The sequence below is a fragment of the Daphnia pulicaria genome, chromosome 8 (assembly GCF_021234035.1).
Source record: "Daphnia pulicaria isolate SC F1-1A chromosome 8, SC_F0-13Bv2, whole genome shotgun sequence".
Classification (NCBI taxonomy): domain Eukaryota; kingdom Metazoa; phylum Arthropoda; class Branchiopoda; order Diplostraca; family Daphniidae; genus Daphnia; species Daphnia pulicaria.
The window spans coordinates 15,753,338-15,771,790 of record NC_060920.1 but is presented as its reverse complement, the minus strand read 5'-3'; the positions used below and the strand labels follow the sequence as shown (position 1 = coordinate 15,771,790).

The 18,453-nt window shown below is 38.0% G+C and overlaps 3 protein-coding genes, 1 long non-coding RNA gene and 1 pseudogene across 6 annotated transcripts; 2 read left to right on the top strand and 3 right to left on the bottom strand.

Annotated features, from left to right (window-relative positions):
* Positions 1-632: 632 nt before the first annotated feature.
* Positions 633-4,582, bottom strand: LOC124310716 (cytochrome P450 2C5-like). The gene is made up of 9 exons (XM_046774671.1): positions 3,717-4,582; positions 2,594-2,744; positions 2,367-2,506; positions 2,095-2,285; positions 1,718-1,920; positions 1,497-1,659; positions 1,316-1,430; positions 1,026-1,185; positions 633-948 (listed from the first exon to the last, which is right to left on the bottom strand). The coding sequence occupies exons 1-9, from the start codon at positions 3,996-3,998 to the stop codon at positions 761-763; spliced, it is 1,593 nt and encodes a 530-aa protein (XP_046630627.1). The 5' UTR covers positions 3,999-4,582; the 3' UTR covers positions 633-760.
* A 287-nt stretch (positions 4,583-4,869) lies between these two features.
* Positions 4,870-10,822, top strand: LOC124310715 (tripeptidyl-peptidase 2-like). Its single transcript, XM_046774670.1, has 23 exons — positions 4,870-4,935; positions 5,469-5,651; positions 5,714-5,839; positions 5,901-5,943; positions 6,008-6,290; positions 6,353-6,516; positions 6,592-6,832; positions 6,887-7,017; positions 7,088-7,180; positions 7,249-7,389; positions 7,456-7,930; positions 7,996-8,168; positions 8,238-8,404; positions 8,476-8,696; positions 8,754-8,879; positions 8,947-9,055; positions 9,155-9,238; positions 9,303-9,463; positions 9,533-9,611; positions 9,763-9,913; positions 9,981-10,212; positions 10,271-10,442; positions 10,504-10,822. Exons 1-23 carry the CDS (start codon positions 4,870-4,872, stop codon positions 10,711-10,713), a joined length of 3,831 nt encoding a protein of 1,276 aa, XP_046630626.1. The 3' UTR covers positions 10,714-10,822.
* A 1,505-nt stretch (positions 10,823-12,327) lies between these two features.
* LOC124352498 lies at positions 12,328-12,957 on the top strand. Of its 2 annotated transcripts, XR_006921462.1 has the most exons (4): positions 12,328-12,385; positions 12,465-12,563; positions 12,632-12,766; positions 12,831-12,957. It is a non-coding gene; the product is annotated as an uncharacterized LOC124352498 (long non-coding RNA). The 2 variants fall into 2 exon arrangements; XR_006921461.1 differs by having other exon boundaries at positions 12,632-12,957.
* Positions 12,958-14,234: 1,277 nt separating this feature from the next.
* Positions 14,235-15,579, bottom strand: LOC124312628 (annotated as a pseudogene).
* A 493-nt stretch (positions 15,580-16,072) lies between these two features.
* On the bottom strand, positions 16,073-18,387 carry LOC124312649 (DNA damage-binding protein 2-like). 2 transcript variants are annotated; one of them, XM_046777138.1, is made up of 8 exons: positions 18,172-18,387; positions 17,847-18,108; positions 17,582-17,773; positions 17,376-17,527; positions 17,145-17,300; positions 16,941-17,075; positions 16,733-16,865; positions 16,073-16,661 (listed from the first exon to the last, which is right to left on the bottom strand). In XM_046777138.1, the coding sequence occupies exons 1-8, from the start codon at positions 18,225-18,227 to the stop codon at positions 16,263-16,265; spliced, it is 1,485 nt and encodes a 494-aa protein (XP_046633094.1). In that variant the 5' UTR covers positions 18,228-18,387; the 3' UTR covers positions 16,073-16,262. The 2 variants fall into 2 exon arrangements, with proteins under 2 accessions (XP_046633094.1, XP_046633095.1); XM_046777139.1 differs by having other exon boundaries at positions 17,847-18,094.
* Between the last annotated feature and the right edge of the window lie 66 nt (positions 18,388-18,453).

The following is an 18,453-nucleotide window of genomic DNA, read 5'->3' as shown; positions in this document are numbered from 1 at the left end:
AACCCAATTGAAAATAGTTTTTTTCTTTTCCTCTCCTCCCCAACAAATCCCCCCGCCAATCGTCATGCCAATCGCCGTGTGACAACCGAGAGTATTACCGTGCTATTTTCGAATTGATTTTTATTAATTATTATTATTTTGACTCTATTTTTTTCAACTTTTTGAAATCTCTTGCTGGGTTTTCTCTTACACTCCTGCTCAATTGTTAAAAAGATTTTTTTTCTTCCCTTTTTTTAAAATTATTTGGTCTTTTTGTCGATTTTTTGATCGCCTGTGTCTTATTACATAATAATGAAATTTCTGCCTTCGCCACTCTGCCCCCCCCCTCCTCCTCCTCCGATGTTATTGTTGTAAAGAAAAACTGTCAAAGAGCAAATTACCAATTTTTGTTGGTCAAATGTCTGCGCACCCGACGAAGGCGTCAATTATTGCGACCCCTGTTTACTCAAAATAATTATAATAATAATAAGTAATAAGAAAAAACACAAAAGTGCATGTCGTCTGTCTGTGTCTGTCTGTCTGTGAGCGTGAATGTGTGAATGTGTTGCGTCAACTGTTTTTATGCCCATTGTCATTTGTGTGTACAGTTTTGACATTTGATTCGAGAGTCGAGAGAACAGAGAAACAGAAAATGAAACAAGAAATCCATACAGTGTTTTTCTTTCTGAAAACCGTTTGAGTGTTTTGACTTTAATTCGTCCTCATTAACTAACTTAAAAAAGGGAAATTATCCCGCGCGAGTGAGAAGATTAGACCATCTTTAAGCTGTGTCGATGGGAATAAATCGAATATCGTGATGTGGCGGAGTGTAAGTGACTCCAAACTGTCCGCTGTGAATGTCTACATCCTGGCCGTCCGGCAGAGTCACTTTGAATTTCTGCAAAATGCCCAGGGTGAATAGGAAGAGTTCGGTCCGAGCCAGAGATTCTCCAGGGCATTGTCTCTTACCTGAAATTTTTCGATTTCTTTAAATTTTTTAAAAAGTTCATCCAGGAATAATAAATGAGACGGACACTGGCACGCACCTGCCGAGAAGGCCAAGAAATTCTCGTTTTTCTTGAAGGTTCCGTCATCATTTAAGAATCTTTCCGGCTTGAATTCCCGCACGTCTTCCCAAAGCGACTTGTTATTACTCATGGCCCAAAAGTGGAGTAGGACCCACGTGTCCTTCGGTATTTCGTAATTCTAACAACAATAAAACAACGTGAATTGAAATGAATGGACGTCAGCCGTCAGTCGTTGATTCTTCTGTTTCTTTTTCACTGGCATTGTCAGAGAGATGATGATGAAGAATGATGATATTCAAATGAATCACCTCGTACGTTGCATCTTGAGCGGTATTTCGCCACATCCCGGGCACAGAGCAGTTAAATCGCAGCGTTTCTTGGATAAAAGCCTCCATGTAAGGCAACTGCGACCGCTGCGAATACCTGAGAGTCCAGCCGCCATTAATAGTTGAGATTTTTTAAAAATAATAATATTAAGTAAATTTTTACGTCGGTGTTGAATCCCGCCCAAAAGTGTCGACTATTTCTTGTCGCAAACGTTCCTGGACTTTTGGAAATTTCGCCAGGCAAAGCAGAGCCCAGCGCAAACTGGTGACGGTCGTCTCTCCACCAGCGATAAACAGATCGGAAACGAGCCACAAAAGTTGCGTTTCTACGAATTTTAGAGATTATTTTTTTTTAATGATTTAATCTGAGAAATAATTTCATACCGGAAAAGTCGGTCGATTCGCCACTGGTTTTGGAGCCTTGCATCTTAACCAAATAGTCGTACATCATCGAATCTTCAACTTCGGAAATTGGCGCTTCTTTTCGCTGATTCTTGAACTTGCAAATGAGCTGCTTGAAATAGGACAACCTCTTGAGTACGATAATCAGCAGCCGGAAAGCGTTGTGCCAAATCAAGTGCCAAATGCTGACACACACAACAAAAAAAAAATATATCTAATTCGATTGCGCAATTATAAAAGCCGCTGCAATGTCAGCTCAGCGAATCGAATATTCCTCATGTTTCCAAAAAAAGAGGCTGGGTCACCTTTTTTATTGACAGTTAAATAATAGCTCGACACCATTGCAGCAAGGGGAGTACCTGAGAATGGTGACGTAATTGTGTGGTCCCGTGAGTTCGACAGCTTGCAGGTTAGTCTCCAGATTGGCGATGATTTTACGGAGGAAAGGATCGTCCCAATTGAATTTCTCGCCGCTGATTGTAGTCCAGATGACGTTGTAAATGGCCGTGGCGATATTCGGATGCGGATCGTGAGCTAGGCCTTCCGTTCTCTGTTATTCAATTTGAAAAAACCGGCGGTAAGTTCAAGTCAAAATTTTCAGATAAACTAGTAATTAATTTTTTTTAGATACGCTGATTTCGTGGAGGTATTCGTCAACGACGATTTGAATTCTCTGCTCGATGGCTTGATTGCCGAACCCGAATTTTCGGAATTCGTGAGTGACAAAATTTCGATGTTCCTTCCACGACAGCCCATCGTTGAAAACGATTCCTTTTGACGTAATATTTGAATTGTAGATCCATCAGTTCATCCAGCTATATGTAGTATATAGTGCTGCTTAATCGATCAATCAATCACCTCTGCCTTTTAGTATCCGTGATAAAAATAGTCCGGGTGGTCGTGTGCTAAATTTGTCCGACTGGCCCACGCACAACTGCTGAGCTACTCGGGCGTCCGAAATCACGACGACCCGTTGTCGGAAAAATCGCAAATAGCATATCGGTCCGTACTGTTGGAAATTGGCAAAATTAGAATTAATTTTCGATATTGAAGTTTAGAACATATTATTAAGTAATGACCGACCTTGAAACTAGGAACAACCGCCGAGATTATTTTCAAAGTTACGCAACTTTCTCTTATCTTATACCTTACCTCTTATTATTTCTTTGTCTCCGCCATTCTATTTTTGCGGCAGCTTTACGAGCCTGACTGACTGGGAAAGTCTTGTGTAACACTCACTGTCATAACTCTTTTCTTTCCCTTTTTCTTCATTCGCCAATTTGGCAAATGTAAATAATTCCAGTTGATGCCAAATCGGTTTCGCACGGATACTGGTGTGAGTAGATGGATTCGTAATCTGATAGCTTGAGTTTTTTTTAAGTCGTTTCAACTTTCTACCTGTCGCAATAGGTTGTCTGCTTTCTATTATTTTTTCCACCAGCAGTAATTATCGTATCTAACCCATTTCCCTGGCATATTTGAAAAATTGGAGCCTATTTTTTTAAAGTAAGATAACTTTCAGTGCATTGCGCATGGCTTACTTGTTTAAACACTGACGTCAAACAGTCCACAGTCCCCTGTTTGACATTGCAAGTCTTCCAATAAAAAAAATGGACTGTGGGCCAGCCAACTTGCAGTCTAAATTTAGGATAGAAACGAGATTTGATACCTAGATTAACTAGGACAAAGGTGCGTTGTTAATCTCACGACACGTGTCATTACACGTGATATTAGGCTTATTTCTTAATTTTGGTTTGGACTCTGTGTTCCGTAAAAACAAAACAGACAAATTTAACCGTGGGCTGTTGCCAGGCATTTGCAGGGAATCACAAATGGTCCCAAGCCCTTCAGGATCCTACAACCTAATGACTTTTAAAATCCACCGTGTGTCGTAAAGACCAGCGCCAGCTCAAATGTTTAAATGTCTTAGAATTTGGATTTTGGAAGCAAAACGACATTTTTTTTTAGTAAATGATTTTACCTGGAAAGCCCATTTGGAGAACTTGAGGAACGGAGCTTCTTTTAAAACGATAGAAGAGTGAATTAAATCCAACAAATTGCCGAAGACGGGATTTTGTTTTGGTCCTGGAGGCAAACGGTAACTCTTTGATTGTTTCCGCCACATCAAATTGATGGCGATCGGCAACAAAAGGATCGCCACCGCAATTAAAACCAGGTTAAACATTTCGCAAGGTTGTTGCAGACGGAGAAAGCTGTGGGCATTCGATTGGACTCGCACTTTCATACTGGCGCACGTTGCCATGACGGCTATGAAACCTATATACTACTATCGTGCTAATCAGATTATGTTGGCTCTCACCCTTGGGGCTTTCTGTTTAAAATTACAAATGACAGCATTGTATTTAAGACTGACAGAGCAATCAGTCTTGAAATTATCATCTAAAAACAATTTCGTGTTTATTCACTCCTTTTTATTCCCTCAAAAGTTACAAAACGAGACTTTGAACGCGCAAAGCTCGCACAAAGTTCTCGGAAATTTGAGTTTATGTTTCTGAATCCCCCTCAAAAGAAGGAAAATGTCTAACTGGTTATCACCAACGTTTCAAAATTCCGGTGTCATGTAACCGTCAGCTTGAGTAACATGTCGATCACTGAAATGGAAAGCACAGCACAAGTACAAGTTTAATAACAACACACGATCCAGGAGGCAACACTTTTAAAGGCATTTTTTTTTTAAATAGCAATTATTCAATTTCTAGATAAGGATTCTATCGCTATCAAGTTATAAAGAATACAAGTTATAAGTATACAGAACTTAAACAGACTCGAAAAAATCGATTTTATACGGAAGTATTTTTCCCGACTTGACCGTAGCACTGGACTTGAGTACACGCTCGTACTTTGTTGACTACGCACTGGACCTTAATTGAGAAACTTTGCATTCCCGAGTGAATGATAACGGTAGGCGATCCACACTTCCACAGGAATTGTACGACCTACTTCTAATAAAAAGTTTTTTTTTAGACGCTGTATCCTACCATTTTTCTATTTCTAGTTTCTGTCTTTTATAAAAAAATGTTTACTCTCGTGTTTTTCTTTCCTTAGAGTGGTAATTGACTTGCCGTGTGATGCATACTGTTCCATAGTTTTACCGCATTATGGGGGTTAGTTGTATGTCTTACGACACGATGTCGTCAGTGAGTAGCACACTGCACACTACTATAGTCAGGGATATCAGGGTAGGGTCGATGATGCAAAGCGCTTAATTAGAAGGAAGGTACATTTACAATTGAGTTATATATTGATTCATAGTTTGGTATTGGATCGTATGTTAATAAAGAGGTGACATACAGGTTGTTGAAACACAATAGGGGCGGTATGACACAATTAAGATGTACAAGGCATAGAATACGGGTCTTTCTTGTGAGATGCAAAGAGCGGTTTTTTAAAACTGCAGTTTGCGTGTATCCTTATTTTTCCTATTAAAAGAATATATGAAAGATTGTTAAAGTACGTAGTATGATAGTCATTAGTTAAACAAAGCTTTTCTTTTTTGAATTGTGGGTCATTTTTATGTTTTTTTCGCTTATGTCAGAGCCATTGCTTATGTAATGTTAAACAACGTTGGATTTTGAAATCTGGCAACTCCAACCAATGACCACTTAAAATTAAAGACTTGAAGCGTCTGCTGCACTGTGGTGGCTTAATGCAGATTGCCTTTGGAGTGACTGTTCTACGTCGGATTCATTTCGTTTCCCCCTTTTTTTCTCAGTATCGTCGAAATTTAGCACAAGTCATGACATCCTATGATACATCGTTTCCGCGCGACGATCTGCTACCAAAAAAAGAGACTGCAGCTATTTCCTACTTAAACAAGTTCCCTTCCTACAATGGGCAGGGAACTGTCATCGCAATATTCGATTCTGGGGTGGATCCTAGAGCACCTGGCCTTCAAGTAAACTTAATTGTCTTTTTTCTACAGAGGTGCTGTGCCTTAATACAATTCTCTCTGGTTAGGTCACAAGCGATGGGAAAAGGAAAATCATAGATTGCTTTGACGGAACGGGGTCTGGTGATGTAACTCTGGTTCCAGCTGAGGTTAAAAATGGCACCATTACAGGTCTCAGTGGGAGATCATTAAAGGTAGATTTTTTTTTGTATTAATGGAAGTTTATCATTTTATCTAATCAAAGTTTTTTCTTAGATTCCAGATACTTGGACAAATCCTAGTGGGGAATACAAAATTGGTATTATTATTTTACATTACCACTGCAAATTTTTTCAATTCAATTTAAATCTTTTGTTATGCAGGTTACAAAAGCCTTTACCAACTTTATCCGACAGCTCTCAGGGAGAGAATGCTCAAGGATTTCAAAGAAAATAAGTGGGACCCCATGCACAAAAAAACACTTGCAGAGACAACCAAAAAATTTCAGGCTTTTGAATCTGCTAACCCAGATTCTTCAGGGGCAGAGAAGGCAACTAAAGAAGATTATGAAATGCAGATTGAGATGCTGAATACTTTAGAAAAGAAATTTAGCAATTTAGGTCCATGCTTTGACTGTGTTGTTTTCTATGATGGCCAACATTGGAGGTACACTTGCAGGATTTTCAACAAATTTCAGAAATTAAAACAAATATGATTTCAACATCTAGAGCTTGTTTGGACACTTCATATGAAGGCCAACTGTCTCAATGCAAACTAATGGGTATATATCGTGAGACATTTGATGTTGGCACTCTATCTGAAGAGGATCAGCTATCTTATTCCATCAATATTTATCCAGAGGACAATATTTTGGAAATCGTCTCCATGTGCTGTACGTTCTTGAATTTTTTTTATTGTTGTTTGTGCTTTTTTATAATTTGATTACGATTATTTGTCTATTCTGTAGCTAGCCACGGAACTCATGTTGCTTCCATTGCTTCCGCTTGCTTTCCCGATGAACCAGAAAAGAACGGTTTGGCTCCTGGTGCCCAAATCGTCTCCATTGCGATCGGCGATAATCGTTTGGGATCTATGGAAACTGGGACTTCTTTAGTGCGAGCCATGATTAGAGTTATTGAACAGACTCACTATAAAGTAGATGTCATTAATATGAGCTATGGCGAGCATGCCCACTGGGCTCACTCAGGGTATTACTAATGCATTATCTAAAGTAAAGTACGTGTTCTAATTCTCTGCTATAGTCGACTAGGAGAGCTTATGTCAGACGTTGTTAATAAGTATGGAATCGTATGGGTTGTCTCTGGAAGTAATCACGGCCCGGCCTTGTCAACAGTTGGAACACCTCCAGCTATTTCATCTACAAGTCTTATTGGTTAGTTTGTTTGCTCTTGTTTTTTGTGCTTGTTGTTGTAAGATTTGTATCACCGTGTTTTGCATTCCAGGTGTCGGAGCTTATGTCAGTCCTGAAATGATGGCAGCTGAATATTCCCTACGAGAAAAGTTGCCGGGCATGCCTTATACGTGGTCATCGAGAGGTAGGTTTTCTTCAAGGACAATTAAAAAAAAAAAGAATTACGTGTCATGTCACTGAATCAATCTCAAGGTCCGTGTATGGATGGAAGTATGGGTATTTCTATATGTGCCCCTGGTGGTGCTATCACCTCGGTTCCTAATTTTATGCTGAGAGGCTCTCAACTCATGAATGGCACATCTATGGCAGCACCTCACGTCACTGGAGTTGTCGGTAATCGAAATCTTTACTTCACAAAAAAAACTGATTTTAAATATTCGTTTAAAATTGAATTTTTAGCTTTGCTGATTTCTGGATTGAAAGCCAGGGAAATTCCTTCGTCTCCATTTAGTATCAAACGAGCTTTAGAACAAACTGCGGTATTTCTAGATGGGGTTGAAGTGTTTGCTCAGGGCCATGGCTTGATCCAAGTAGATCGCGCATTTGATCATCTTGTTGCCTACCATAACCAACAGGAGCGTGATGTTCGCTTTCACGTTACGGTGGCGAATTCTGGTCCTTCCATGAAAGGAATTTACATGAGGGATATGCCCACATCGAAATCTAAAGAGTTTGCCATCACAGTCGAACCATTTTTCCTCAACTGTGAAGAACGTGACGCAGAATCAAAAATTAATTTTAACGTTCATCTGTCTTTGGCGTGCAATGCATCGTGGGTGCAGATTCCGAAACATTTTGATTTAATGTACATGGCAAGGGGTTTCTCCGTCAAGGTTGACCCCACAGGATTGGCATCTGGAGTTCATTACACTAGGTAAAGCATTATCTTGATTATATTATGCAGTACTTTACTGACAGCTGACCTCTTTTATGATTCAGTATCAAGGCGTACGACTCCAGTTGTCCGGAAAAAGGCGCTGTTTTTGAAGTGCCAGTCACAGTTGTCAAACCCGAAACAGTGCACAATGAAATATCGTACAAGAAACAGCACTTTGCAGCCGGTGACATCCAACGTCGTTTCATCAACGTGCCAGAGGGTGCCTCTTGGGCTGGTAAAAGATAACAGACTAATATTTGTCACAACAAACGAAATTAAAGAATCCGAAATTTACTTCCAATAGTTCTCACCATTAATCTTGAAAATTTGGAGGCCGAAGCGAACAACGCAAGGTTTATAGTGCACGCAGTTCAGCTCGTGCCTGAACTAAATTGCAAAGCCGGAATGGAATTTTACAAATTGATTGATCTCCATGAACATCCTAATGCTCCTTTAGCGTTTGCAGTTAAGGTAAGAACCATGTGGTTGCGACTTTCGTACATCCAGATACCGTTGAATATTTGTTTTTTATTTATTTTTAGGGAGGTCGAGCTATGGAACTGTGCATGACCAAATGGTGGGCCAGTCTGGGAACGGTTCAAATCTCGTACTCGGTCTCATTCCGTGGTGTTACATGCAACAATGGGAATGCTGTGTCGATGCACGCAGGCCAAGGAATTTTGAGACTCGATCTTCAAGCTAATCTGGCTAACGAGGAAATTGCTCCTGTTGCTACACTAAAGCAACAAGTACAGCCTTTAAGGTATTACATTTCACATAACTGTAAGACTCAATATGCATTGTCATCTATTTAAAATAGGCCAGCGGAATCAAAAATTGTTCCTCTGGGATGCCGTGATGTTATTCTTCCAGGAAGACAGATTTATGAACTGCAATTGAACTACAACTTTAACATCGCTAAAGCAACGGAAGTTATTCCCAACTGGTACAAATAATGGGTTTATCTTTATTACTATGTATTGACTTATTAATTTTATTTCTCTATTTTTCAGTTCCTTACTTAGCGACACATTGTACGAATCTGAGTTCGAGTCGCAGCTTTGGATGATATTTGATTCCAACAAGCAGTTTATTAGCGCAGGAGACGCTTATCCTAGCAATGTAAGCTTCCCTAAATATTGTTTTCGGATGATTTTGATAAGATTCGAAATTTCAAATTTTATTTCGATAACTTATTTTTTTTATTTTTTTTTTTTTTAGTATACTGCAAAACTGGAAAAGGGAGATTACACACTGCGGCTGCATGTCCGTCACGAGAAGAAAGATCTTCTTGAGAAAATTCAGGTTTGCAAGAATCTAAGATACAAAGTTTTGACGAATACATTTAATTAATACTGTGTTTTATTAGGACATGACTGTACTGATTGGCCAAAAACTGGCCGCTCCAATCACTATGGACATTTATGGCACTCATAACCAAGCATTAATTCAGGGGAAAAAGTTGTCAAGCGCAGTCATCCGCCAAGGCGCCACAGTACCAATTTATATTTCGCCTCTCAACTCAGACAAGTATTATTATTCCTTTGTCAAATGCAAATGCAAAAAACATTGAATTCATAACCAATGCTATTTTTATAGATGTCCAAAGACTGTTTCTGTCGGACAGTATTTCTCGGGAACTATTTCTTACTCTAAAGACGAACAAGGGAAGAAAGTGGTACGTATTTTCTATCATTTAGCTTTTGAATAATGGCAGGACCTACAAAAAACCTGAAATTATTTTTTTAAATTAAAGTGAACTTGTTGCTACTTTAACTTGTAAAATTTAACTGCTATAATTCTTTATGAATCCCCAAATTCTTTATTAGGGTGTCTACCCCTTCGATTATGTTCTCGTCGAGCCTCCCAAAAAATCAAACGGGAACAAAACCGAAAAGGATAGTGAAAAGGGAAAGAATGCAAAAGAAGAAATGGTAGAAGCCCTTAGAGATCTCAAAATCACTTGGCTAACAAAACTTGGTATGAAAACTTTTGTCTTTTTCAGCTTTACGTGGTAGTTTTATTACTTACTGACCTCCTATAACAGGTGATTCTGGAGCAACCAGCGCTGATATGTATGAAGAATTAAGAACGGATTTCCCAGAACATATTCCTATTTACATTGCACGGTTGCAAGCACTGGAGTCTGAGAAGGAACGAAACTTGAAGGCTATTGTGGAAACCGCGGATCTTGCTCTGAAAAAAATGAATGTGTCGGAGCTCCTGGAATTCTATGGCTTAAAATCCGACACAAGAAAGGACGCAACTAAAATCAAAAGGTATTTTGATTTCAAAGTTGATTAAGTATGTATGGCTTGTAATTTTCTTGTTTTACAGCCGAATGGATAAAAATAAAGCCTACTTGCTAGAAGCTTTGTGTAAAAAGGGGCTTGCTCTGTGTGAAATGTATCAAACTGCAGAAAACTTGGACGATTCGACAACAATTCTTGAAGATATAAAGACTATATTTAACGACGTCGTAAAATTTGTTGATCCGAGTGATCTAAAGGTAGTGCAATCATTCAATTGTCATTTCGTAATTTTTTATTTTCGACATTTTTTTATGTTAGGTTATTAAATTTTCAATCCACGCCGCTTTAGTGCAAAAACACCATGGAAAAGCATTACGTTGGGTTTATAAACAACTGGAAGAAAAACCAACTCGTGAAGTAGACGAGAAAATGATCGAACTATTTGCTGCTCTCAAGTGGTCTCACTGTGAGGAATGTTATGGTAGAGCAATTCCCCTTAAATACCCATCAGTTTTCCGCCCTTTCTAAAGTTGTTGCGACATTTTAAAAATTCTTTGATTAAAAAAGAACCATACATTGAAGTTAAAAAATCGAAAAAAAAAAAATAAACTAAAGCAATTAAGGAAATTTTGTTATTTCTTAAAATCACTTTTTTCCGCTTGGCGGATTGATGCTAACGCAAACTGAGCCATATTGAATCGTTCTTTTAATCTTTTTCTCTTCTTTAATTTCTTCGTTTAATCTTCTTTCGCAAGTTGGCAACTACAGTGCTGGTCCACTTATCAGACCGCCTGCCCATACGACCAATCCAGGTATACGACCACCCTTTTGCTTGCACCACTTTCTGGCGCGAGATTCCCCTAGTTCAAATTTTTCTGTCGATAAACATGCCGCGACTTGAATTATTTTAATCCACTTCAAGGTATTTTGTTTTTAAATCATCGTTGACCTTCATTATTGAAAAAGGGTTGGACTTTTTCGAACAAAGATGAATTTCGTCAGTCGTAACAATTTGTTTTCCTTAAGCAAAGTGTTACTAAGATTCAGTCATCACCTTCTACATACTACTAATTCATTTGGCCGGTTATGCGACCATCCAATTATACGACCGCTGCACAAAGTGGTCGCATAAGTGGACCGGCACTGTAATAGGATTAACAACCTAGTAAAGCCTGAGCTTCTTTGTTGCATTACAGCCAGCCGGTGGAAGGTATTAGCTACGATAGTTCCTCAACAATCTGCAATCACTAACAGATGTAGAAGCATGCTGTAGAAGCACTTTGTAGAAGAAAGTGGTGCTTTCGTCTGTGGTGATGTGTGATGCTGAGGTGGTGGCTTTTTGGTGAAGACGAGATGTAAATTTGGAGGGGAGAATATTACGTGAGTATCAAAGTTATTTGCCTTCGTTTGTTAGTTCTTTCTTTCAACTGTCAAAGAGCTAGAGCGGACATTGTTTTCATGTAAACGTTTCTTTTTTCTGACGCTAGACGGCTTAGCTTTGATAATTTTCTCCTCAGTTTAAATACGTTTACTTTGCACATCTCTGGAGAAATTTCTCGCTGCTACTAAAAGGAAATTTTGGGTGATAGCTATCAGTTTCTTTTTCAGCAACAAAGCTCAGTTGTTAGATTTTTAATAATGTGGTTTTTTTTTCTACTTCCGGTTTTCTCATTTATGTCAGTAGTTTAGTAAATATTCATCTGACGCACAAAAGAACCACATATCCGTGATCTTCGTCAAATTTGTGGTAAAGTTCATGTTTTCTTTTGTACGAACGCGTACTTCCGGTTTTGGCTCGATTTTGGCCAAATTTTGGATTTCGTTTAAATCACACCTAATCGACCCCAAATTTCACGTAGATCACGAATATTTAGTTTATTTGTATGGCAGCTCAATGGTTAAGGCGTTATCGCTTACTTCCGGTATACTTCCGGAAAATTTGCATAAAACTAGCAAGTGAGCTTTGTTCTCTGTACTAATCTCAAGATTGAATGCTAGGTTGTAGCAAACAAAAATGCGATTTTCAAGTTTTGTGAGCATCTTAAGTCCAGTCCTTAATAATGAGTTTTTAGGCGTGTCTAATAGATGGCGTGTTACTTGATTATTTCAGTTTTGGGCTTATGGCGGTTTGCTGTCAAAAGACAAAAGTTAAGCTTTTCTTTTCGTTTCTTTTCTTCGAAAATTACCAATGTATTTACAGGTAAATTCGAGTGATTTCATCTGTAAATTGTCGGTGATGTGTTCTATTCCGTGACTTAATGTATCTCATCATCTTACAGGAGAAAACGTGTTGAAAGGGTCGTGCAGCTTACTGCTGTCAACCATTTATGTGTTCAAAATCATTGTATTCTACTGAAGGTGCCATCAAAATGAAACAGGTAACAAACATTACTAGCTTTATTAATACAGTATTGCTGAAACATATGTTCTTCTCATCTTTTATTAGGATTCATCATAATTGTCTGCTGTTTGTATCGGACCAATCCCAGCCATGCCCCGATTTTGAGTGTAGACTACTAACTGTTTAATCATTTCTAGATCATAGACGTCAAGCACATTGATAACACAAACTATAAACAAGGTGACTTATTGTTATTTTATTTACAGGTTCTTCATTACAAGTTTCTAACACATTGGCATGACAGATTTGATGAGAATAAGTCATATTTTGAAGGAAAAGGATTACACAGTCAAAAAGGTTCCTTGTTTGCTAACCCGTTGGCTGCTACCCTTCAATCTCCCTGTTTACTTCCTTACACAGGTACTATTGATTTGAGGTATTACTTTCTGTCGCTACAACCTTGTTTGAATTTTATTGTCATCAAATTAAATGTTCATTCTGCTTTTACAGGGTAACTGATGACATCAACTGTTGTAAACTGACGAGAGAATGCTGCAATTCAAGACTGATGCATTGTGTAGTTGTTAGATAAATGGCAAGTGCATATCTGGGCTCCCTTTTTTTCTGTGGCCCCGTTTCCCTAACTAACCACTAACCAACGCCCGCCGGTGGTCACTCACCCGCTGTGAAACCAGGAGGAGGGGAGGGCTCTGGTCGAACGGGGACTTGGAAGGCGCATGATCCGATGAAAACTTTTGAAGAGTCATGAGTCTAACCAGGAAGACTAGTATGACTACATCTCCCCGGTAAAACTTGCCTCGTACTTCTCTCTTCTTCTCGGTCCAGATACTATCTCTGGGGGCCGTAGACAAAACCTATAACAGCATGTGCGAGTTAAAACAATGCATCCACTACCCAATGAAAAAAATAGCCATAGTTTATTTTTTGTGGAAATCTCCGTCAGTCAAGTTACAAAGACGATGCAAATTTCTGCAAAACTAAACCAATCGCTTTTTGTCTCATTGCCGCAGCGGTGGTGGCGGGTTGCGTTTAGACTCGTGCAGAAGAAAATTGTATTGAACCGGACGCTCTGTTTATTGAATTTTTTGAACATTTTAAAAAGAAAATAAAAATTTTTTATAGTGTAATTTTATATTTATTATAGATATTACATGGTTAAGGTTTAACATTGGTTTACAGGGTTAAGGGTTTAGATATTAGGGTTGGTAGGAGTATTGTATGTTTTTGGGGTTTGAACGATTGGAAGGTATATGTTTGTGGGGTTTGGAAATTAATTGGTAGGGATACGTTTGTAGGGTTATAGATTTAACTGAATTTTTATCCAAACTTGAAATTTCCTCCCTCTCCCCTCCAACATACACCACTTTCCTTTCCCAACCCCAAAAACATGTTTATTATTTGTTTGACATGAACATCCCATATTTGTTTTTGTTGGTTCTGAACTTATAAACGGTAAACTGCAACAGTCACGATGACAATTTAACAAAATATGATGCAACTTCGGTAACACAACATCATCAGCACCAAGGAACGGCCAATTAAACTTGATGTAGAAAGATCTTTCACCAGCATAGGCTTCAACAACGTGCCACATCGGACAGCAACTACGCGAACATAAAACACTAAACCTATAACCAAAATGAAATGAATTAATCTAGACGAATAAATGTCACTTTACGTGATTTAAAAGAGTTAAAGCCCTCAGCTGGCTGCATCAAATCCATGTGTACGTTGCTGGGCAGCAACAAAGAAGCTCATACTTTTACTAGACTGATAATCCTAATTATAAAAAAAAAACTCAATTACTATAAACTATCAAGGAAACAATTTGTCTTAATTACTAAAACAAAAATGACATAAGTTAAAGTAAACTATGCAAACACAATCCTTCAGAATAAAAGTTGCAAAAGAACCTACAGCTAGCAAGCATTTACAAGATAGACAACTGAAAATTCTACAACAAATAAGTTAAGAAATAGTCACCGACTAACTAAGTCTGTAGTCTCACAGAACGTTGAACATATTTACCTGAATAGTTCTGAAGTGTTACTTACAAAACGTACAGCTGGTACAGGAAAAAGAGGAATTTATCCTTGGCATGGTTGTCCAATTTCAAAGAGCACAATTTGGACAATTTCACCTACATGAGGGGAGAAAAGAGTTACTTGTAACAGGAAGTCAAATGCGGTTTTGTTTTCTTCTTTTCAGACCTGGAGTGTTAAAATTCAGGCTCGGGCATAACTCAATGAGGGGAAAGAATTGAGGTAATCAATAGTTGTGATTGTGATGGGTAAATTATTTTCAATCTTTTGTTGATATCCATATCCAGCTCTTACAGCACTCTGTACAGAACTCTACAAACAAATGGTTAAAGCTTTATTAAAATATCTATTATACTGCAGGGTTCTCACTTTTCAATGCTTGGCATTGTCTTTCAATAGTGGGTGGTGTCAAGTGAAGAAAGTTGGGGATCTTCATCAACTCTGCATTGGCAAATTTACCGGGTGGTGTTGCCCCTGGAACAACCCAGCCCTGATCCAAGGACAGCAAGACACTAGCTGGATGGAAAGACCTGGCAACTGGCCAAACCGAGGGCCAGTCCTGATCCGTTGGCATTTTGTTGGAACGTGAACTGCTGCTCTCTTGTATACTTTGCGTCCGTATGATCTCATATTCAACGACTTGTTGGGACTCAGATCCAGCGAACGGAATTCTTCATCTCCTAATAAATTTAAACAGAAAGCAGGTTACAACACATGCCATCCACGTGTAAATAATCTAATGATACTAAGCGCCATTTTAAAAAGATGAAAGTTACCATCCACTTTTTGAATGTCTTCATTTTTGCGAAATGATGTGGGATAATTAGAAATGGGTCTAGTTGACACCTGCTGAAATTACGGAAAACACGTAGGTTGACAATTGACAATTGCAGACATTTTATTTGACTCTTTTTTAGCAGACTAAAATACAAGTTTCATCGCCATCTATGATTCACATTTACAACTGCGGCGGATTAAAAATACCCGACAGTAGAACTCCAATTTTAAAAATATTGGAGTTCTATTGTCGCGTAGTGGTACTAGTGGAGTTCTACTGTCGGCAATAAAACTCAAATTTTAAAAATTATTGGAGTTCTATTGTCGTGTAGTGGAGTTCTAATGTTCACTCCACTACGTGACAATAGAACTCCACCACTCCACTTTTTTTCTTAAAAAAAAAGAATAATTTTCCTGCCAGTGGCTGTAAGGCAGCAGCAACGGTTATCTAAGTTTGAGTTAGGTTTCCAACTTTGGCATGTTGAATCTAGATAAAATAAAATGCTTGAGTAAAACATTCAGAAAAATAAAGGCCCCATCCCATCTATCCATCCCATTTTACCATTTTAACCAATGATCTCCTTTCTTGATCGATCGATCCAAATTCTTTAAAGGTGCACAGTATCTCAAATCTAATGTTTACAATAATGTCATTATTCGCGATCTCAAATTACTAATAAAGAGTAACTACGATCGAGAACCGAGATGCCAATTTTATGAAACCGATGTATTCGCACTTCGCAGAAACTATTCAGGTAATTCCTGTTTTTGATTTGTTTTCAGTTTTAATTTTAGGTAACACAAACAAAGAAACAAATAGTTTTGAACAGTTAAGGAAGCGGTATCCTACAACAAATATTGCAGGTTCTTCTCAATTTATTTTTAGTAATATTCAACTATTTTTGTTTTCGAGCTGAAGTGTTTCTTTTTTTCTTCTTTAAATCATTATCATTATCCATTGTAAGAGGACGACGCATTGGTGCCTGAACACTTTGGCAAATATCACTAGTAGAAGGAATGTTTGTCTCCGAGTATTTTGGTGCCCATAAAAGAATATGCGCCCCATGTGCAGATGCTAATATGTTACCCAATTGATCAAACCGATTTAGGCACATGATCCCTTTCTGACCAACTGGCTCAAGCTGGCAAATCAGCTCCCCGTCAGATGCGTCGAAAAAATCCACAGTGCGGGGTTCACTTCCTGGATTAAATGTATCCATTCCTTGTGAGCCCGTGAACTTGGGGTCTGGATATCGTCCAACTACAACAATGTCTTCTAATGGGTGCCAATCTGCCTGTCGATCCAATATAGCGAAAGAGTATAAAGGATAAATTATTTTAAATATTATAAATTTTAAAATCAAACTTTAATAGGGGAAATGTGTTGAAAATGTCGGTGAGGATGGAGAATTTTTGTTTCCAAATTCCAAAGTGGGCCAGAAAAAATTTTCAGTTCGCTGTGTTGATCTGTAATCAAGAGCCTTGTTCCGTGTGCTGGGCTAATAGTTACGAAAAGATAAATAGAATTTCAATAAAATGCCATTTGCAAAAATCATTTCCATAAAAAAAAGTACCTAAAATACGCAGAATTTACGCCTCCCTTTTCATGCTTAAGTTCTACAAGCGCGCTTTCGGTATTCTTTATATTTCTCACATCCCACAAGCGAACGAAATTATCGCCGGACGATGTGGCAAATAGCCAAGGTGTTCTTAATGGTAATAATAATAAAAAAGAAAGTAAATTCATTCAGTTTTGTTGACCAACAATTTAAACTTACCCTGAGTGGAATTCAATGTGGTGGACTTTTGATTTATGTAAACGTTGTTTCCATATAGGAGTCCCATCTTTGGTAAGCAAATTTACATATCCTTTATTATCTCCAGCAAGCAGAAGTCCCCCAGTGAAGGATACATCAAAAGATGTGTACCAATTACTACAAATATTAGGTATTATTAGGTACTAAGCCTAAACCCCCAGATGATGTTTCTTAAATAACAAAAAGTTTTACTTGTAGCAGTCTTCGCCGGTGTTTAAGTAAACAGTAACTTGGTTACTTCTTAAGTTCCTCCTACAGAATGTTCCATCAATTGAGCAGGTGTAGAGGTGATTATCTTCATTATAATCAAATTTCATGGCTTGTATTGATCCCCCTGCCCCTAACTTTTATATAAACATAAAATCTTATGTTATTTGATTAAGTTTTATGAAAAATACTCCTTGTATGAAGACATCATGAGATTCATGCTGATGATTCCACAGAATGATATCTCCTCCTTTGGAACCAACTGCAAGAGTGGTGAGTGACTTTGGGTGCCATACTAAGGAAGTAATTCTACGGTCAAAAGGAGATGCAGTCTTAAAAACTTTCAAATGTTTCACACTTTGCATAACATGAAACTTCAGGGTCTGAAAATGATGTAGCAGTTTGTTGAGAAATATATATGTTGAATTCTTGATAAATCAATTGTAGTAATACTACCTTTTCAAAGCATCTTGATATTGGTTGGCCAGTTTGTCTTTTTGTAATGTATGACAAGAAATTTTTTCTACAGAGAGGTTTTACATTAATTGCGGTTTCCAAATCACCAACTGAACAACTTGCAATATCTGATTTTGTTTGTTTTTTTATTTTAGCCGACTCTCTTATTTTAGCTTCAGGTTTCGGTAAACCAGATTTGCTACATCTTTTGGGCACTAAGGTCTTTTCAAAATCGTCATCCGATTGATCTGAACAGAAATCTCTATCAAATCACAAAACAAACGATATTGCCTTAAGTATCAAAAATAAATATTTTCTAATTAACCTTTTCCTTTTGGGAGCTGAAGAACTCTTTTTCTTATTTTGTGGTGCCATTTGCATATAGCCCTTACAAATCAGTCATTTGCTAGGAAGTTTCAAGTTTGCATCCAATATATTTGAAAAGTATTTCAACAATTCGACGCTCTACCCGGTTGTAGCTTCTAGGTTCTACTGATCTGCTGATCCATGTGGAAATAAAAGACGTCTGCTACCAAAAAAACAAAAATGCCCACCCAAGCGGATTTAAATGTTACTATAATTGTTTGATTAGAAGTGGAATTTGTTA

Excerpts from the sequence above, each read along its gene's own strand:
- LOC124312649 (XM_046777138.1), bottom strand. The coding sequence starts at position 18,227 with ATGCAAATGGCACCACAAAATAAGAAAAAGAGTTCTTCAGCTCCCAAA. Across the intron at positions 17,076-17,144 it reads CACATTGAATTCCACTCAGG|AACACCTTGGCTATTTGCCA; the intron begins GTAAGTTTAAAT and ends ATTACCATTAAG. Across the intron at positions 16,866-16,940 it reads GTAAATTCTGCGTATTTTAG|CCCAGCACACGGAACAAGGC; the intron begins GTACTTTTTTTT and ends CGTAACTATTAG.
- LOC124310715 (XM_046774670.1), top strand. The coding sequence starts at position 4,870 with ATGTCTTACGACACGATGTCGTCAGTGAGTAGCACACTGCACACTACT. Across the intron at positions 6,291-6,352 it reads TATGATGGCCAACATTGGAG|AGCTTGTTTGGACACTTCAT; the intron begins GTACACTTGCAG and ends TTCAACATCTAG. Across the intron at positions 7,181-7,248 it reads TTATACGTGGTCATCGAGAG|GTCCGTGTATGGATGGAAGT; the intron begins GTAGGTTTTCTT and ends ATCAATCTCAAG.
- LOC124310716 (XM_046774671.1), bottom strand. The coding sequence starts at position 3,998 with ATGGCAACGTGCGCCAGTATGAAAGTGCGAGTCCAATCGAATGCCCAC. Across the intron at positions 1,431-1,496 it reads GGGCGGGATTCAACACCGAC|GTATTCGCAGCGGTCGCAGT; the intron begins GTAAAAATTTAC and ends CTGGACTCTCAG. Across the intron at positions 949-1,025 it reads TTTCTTGGCCTTCTCGGCAG|GTAAGAGACAATGCCCTGGA; the intron begins GTGCGTGCCAGT and ends GAAAAATTTCAG.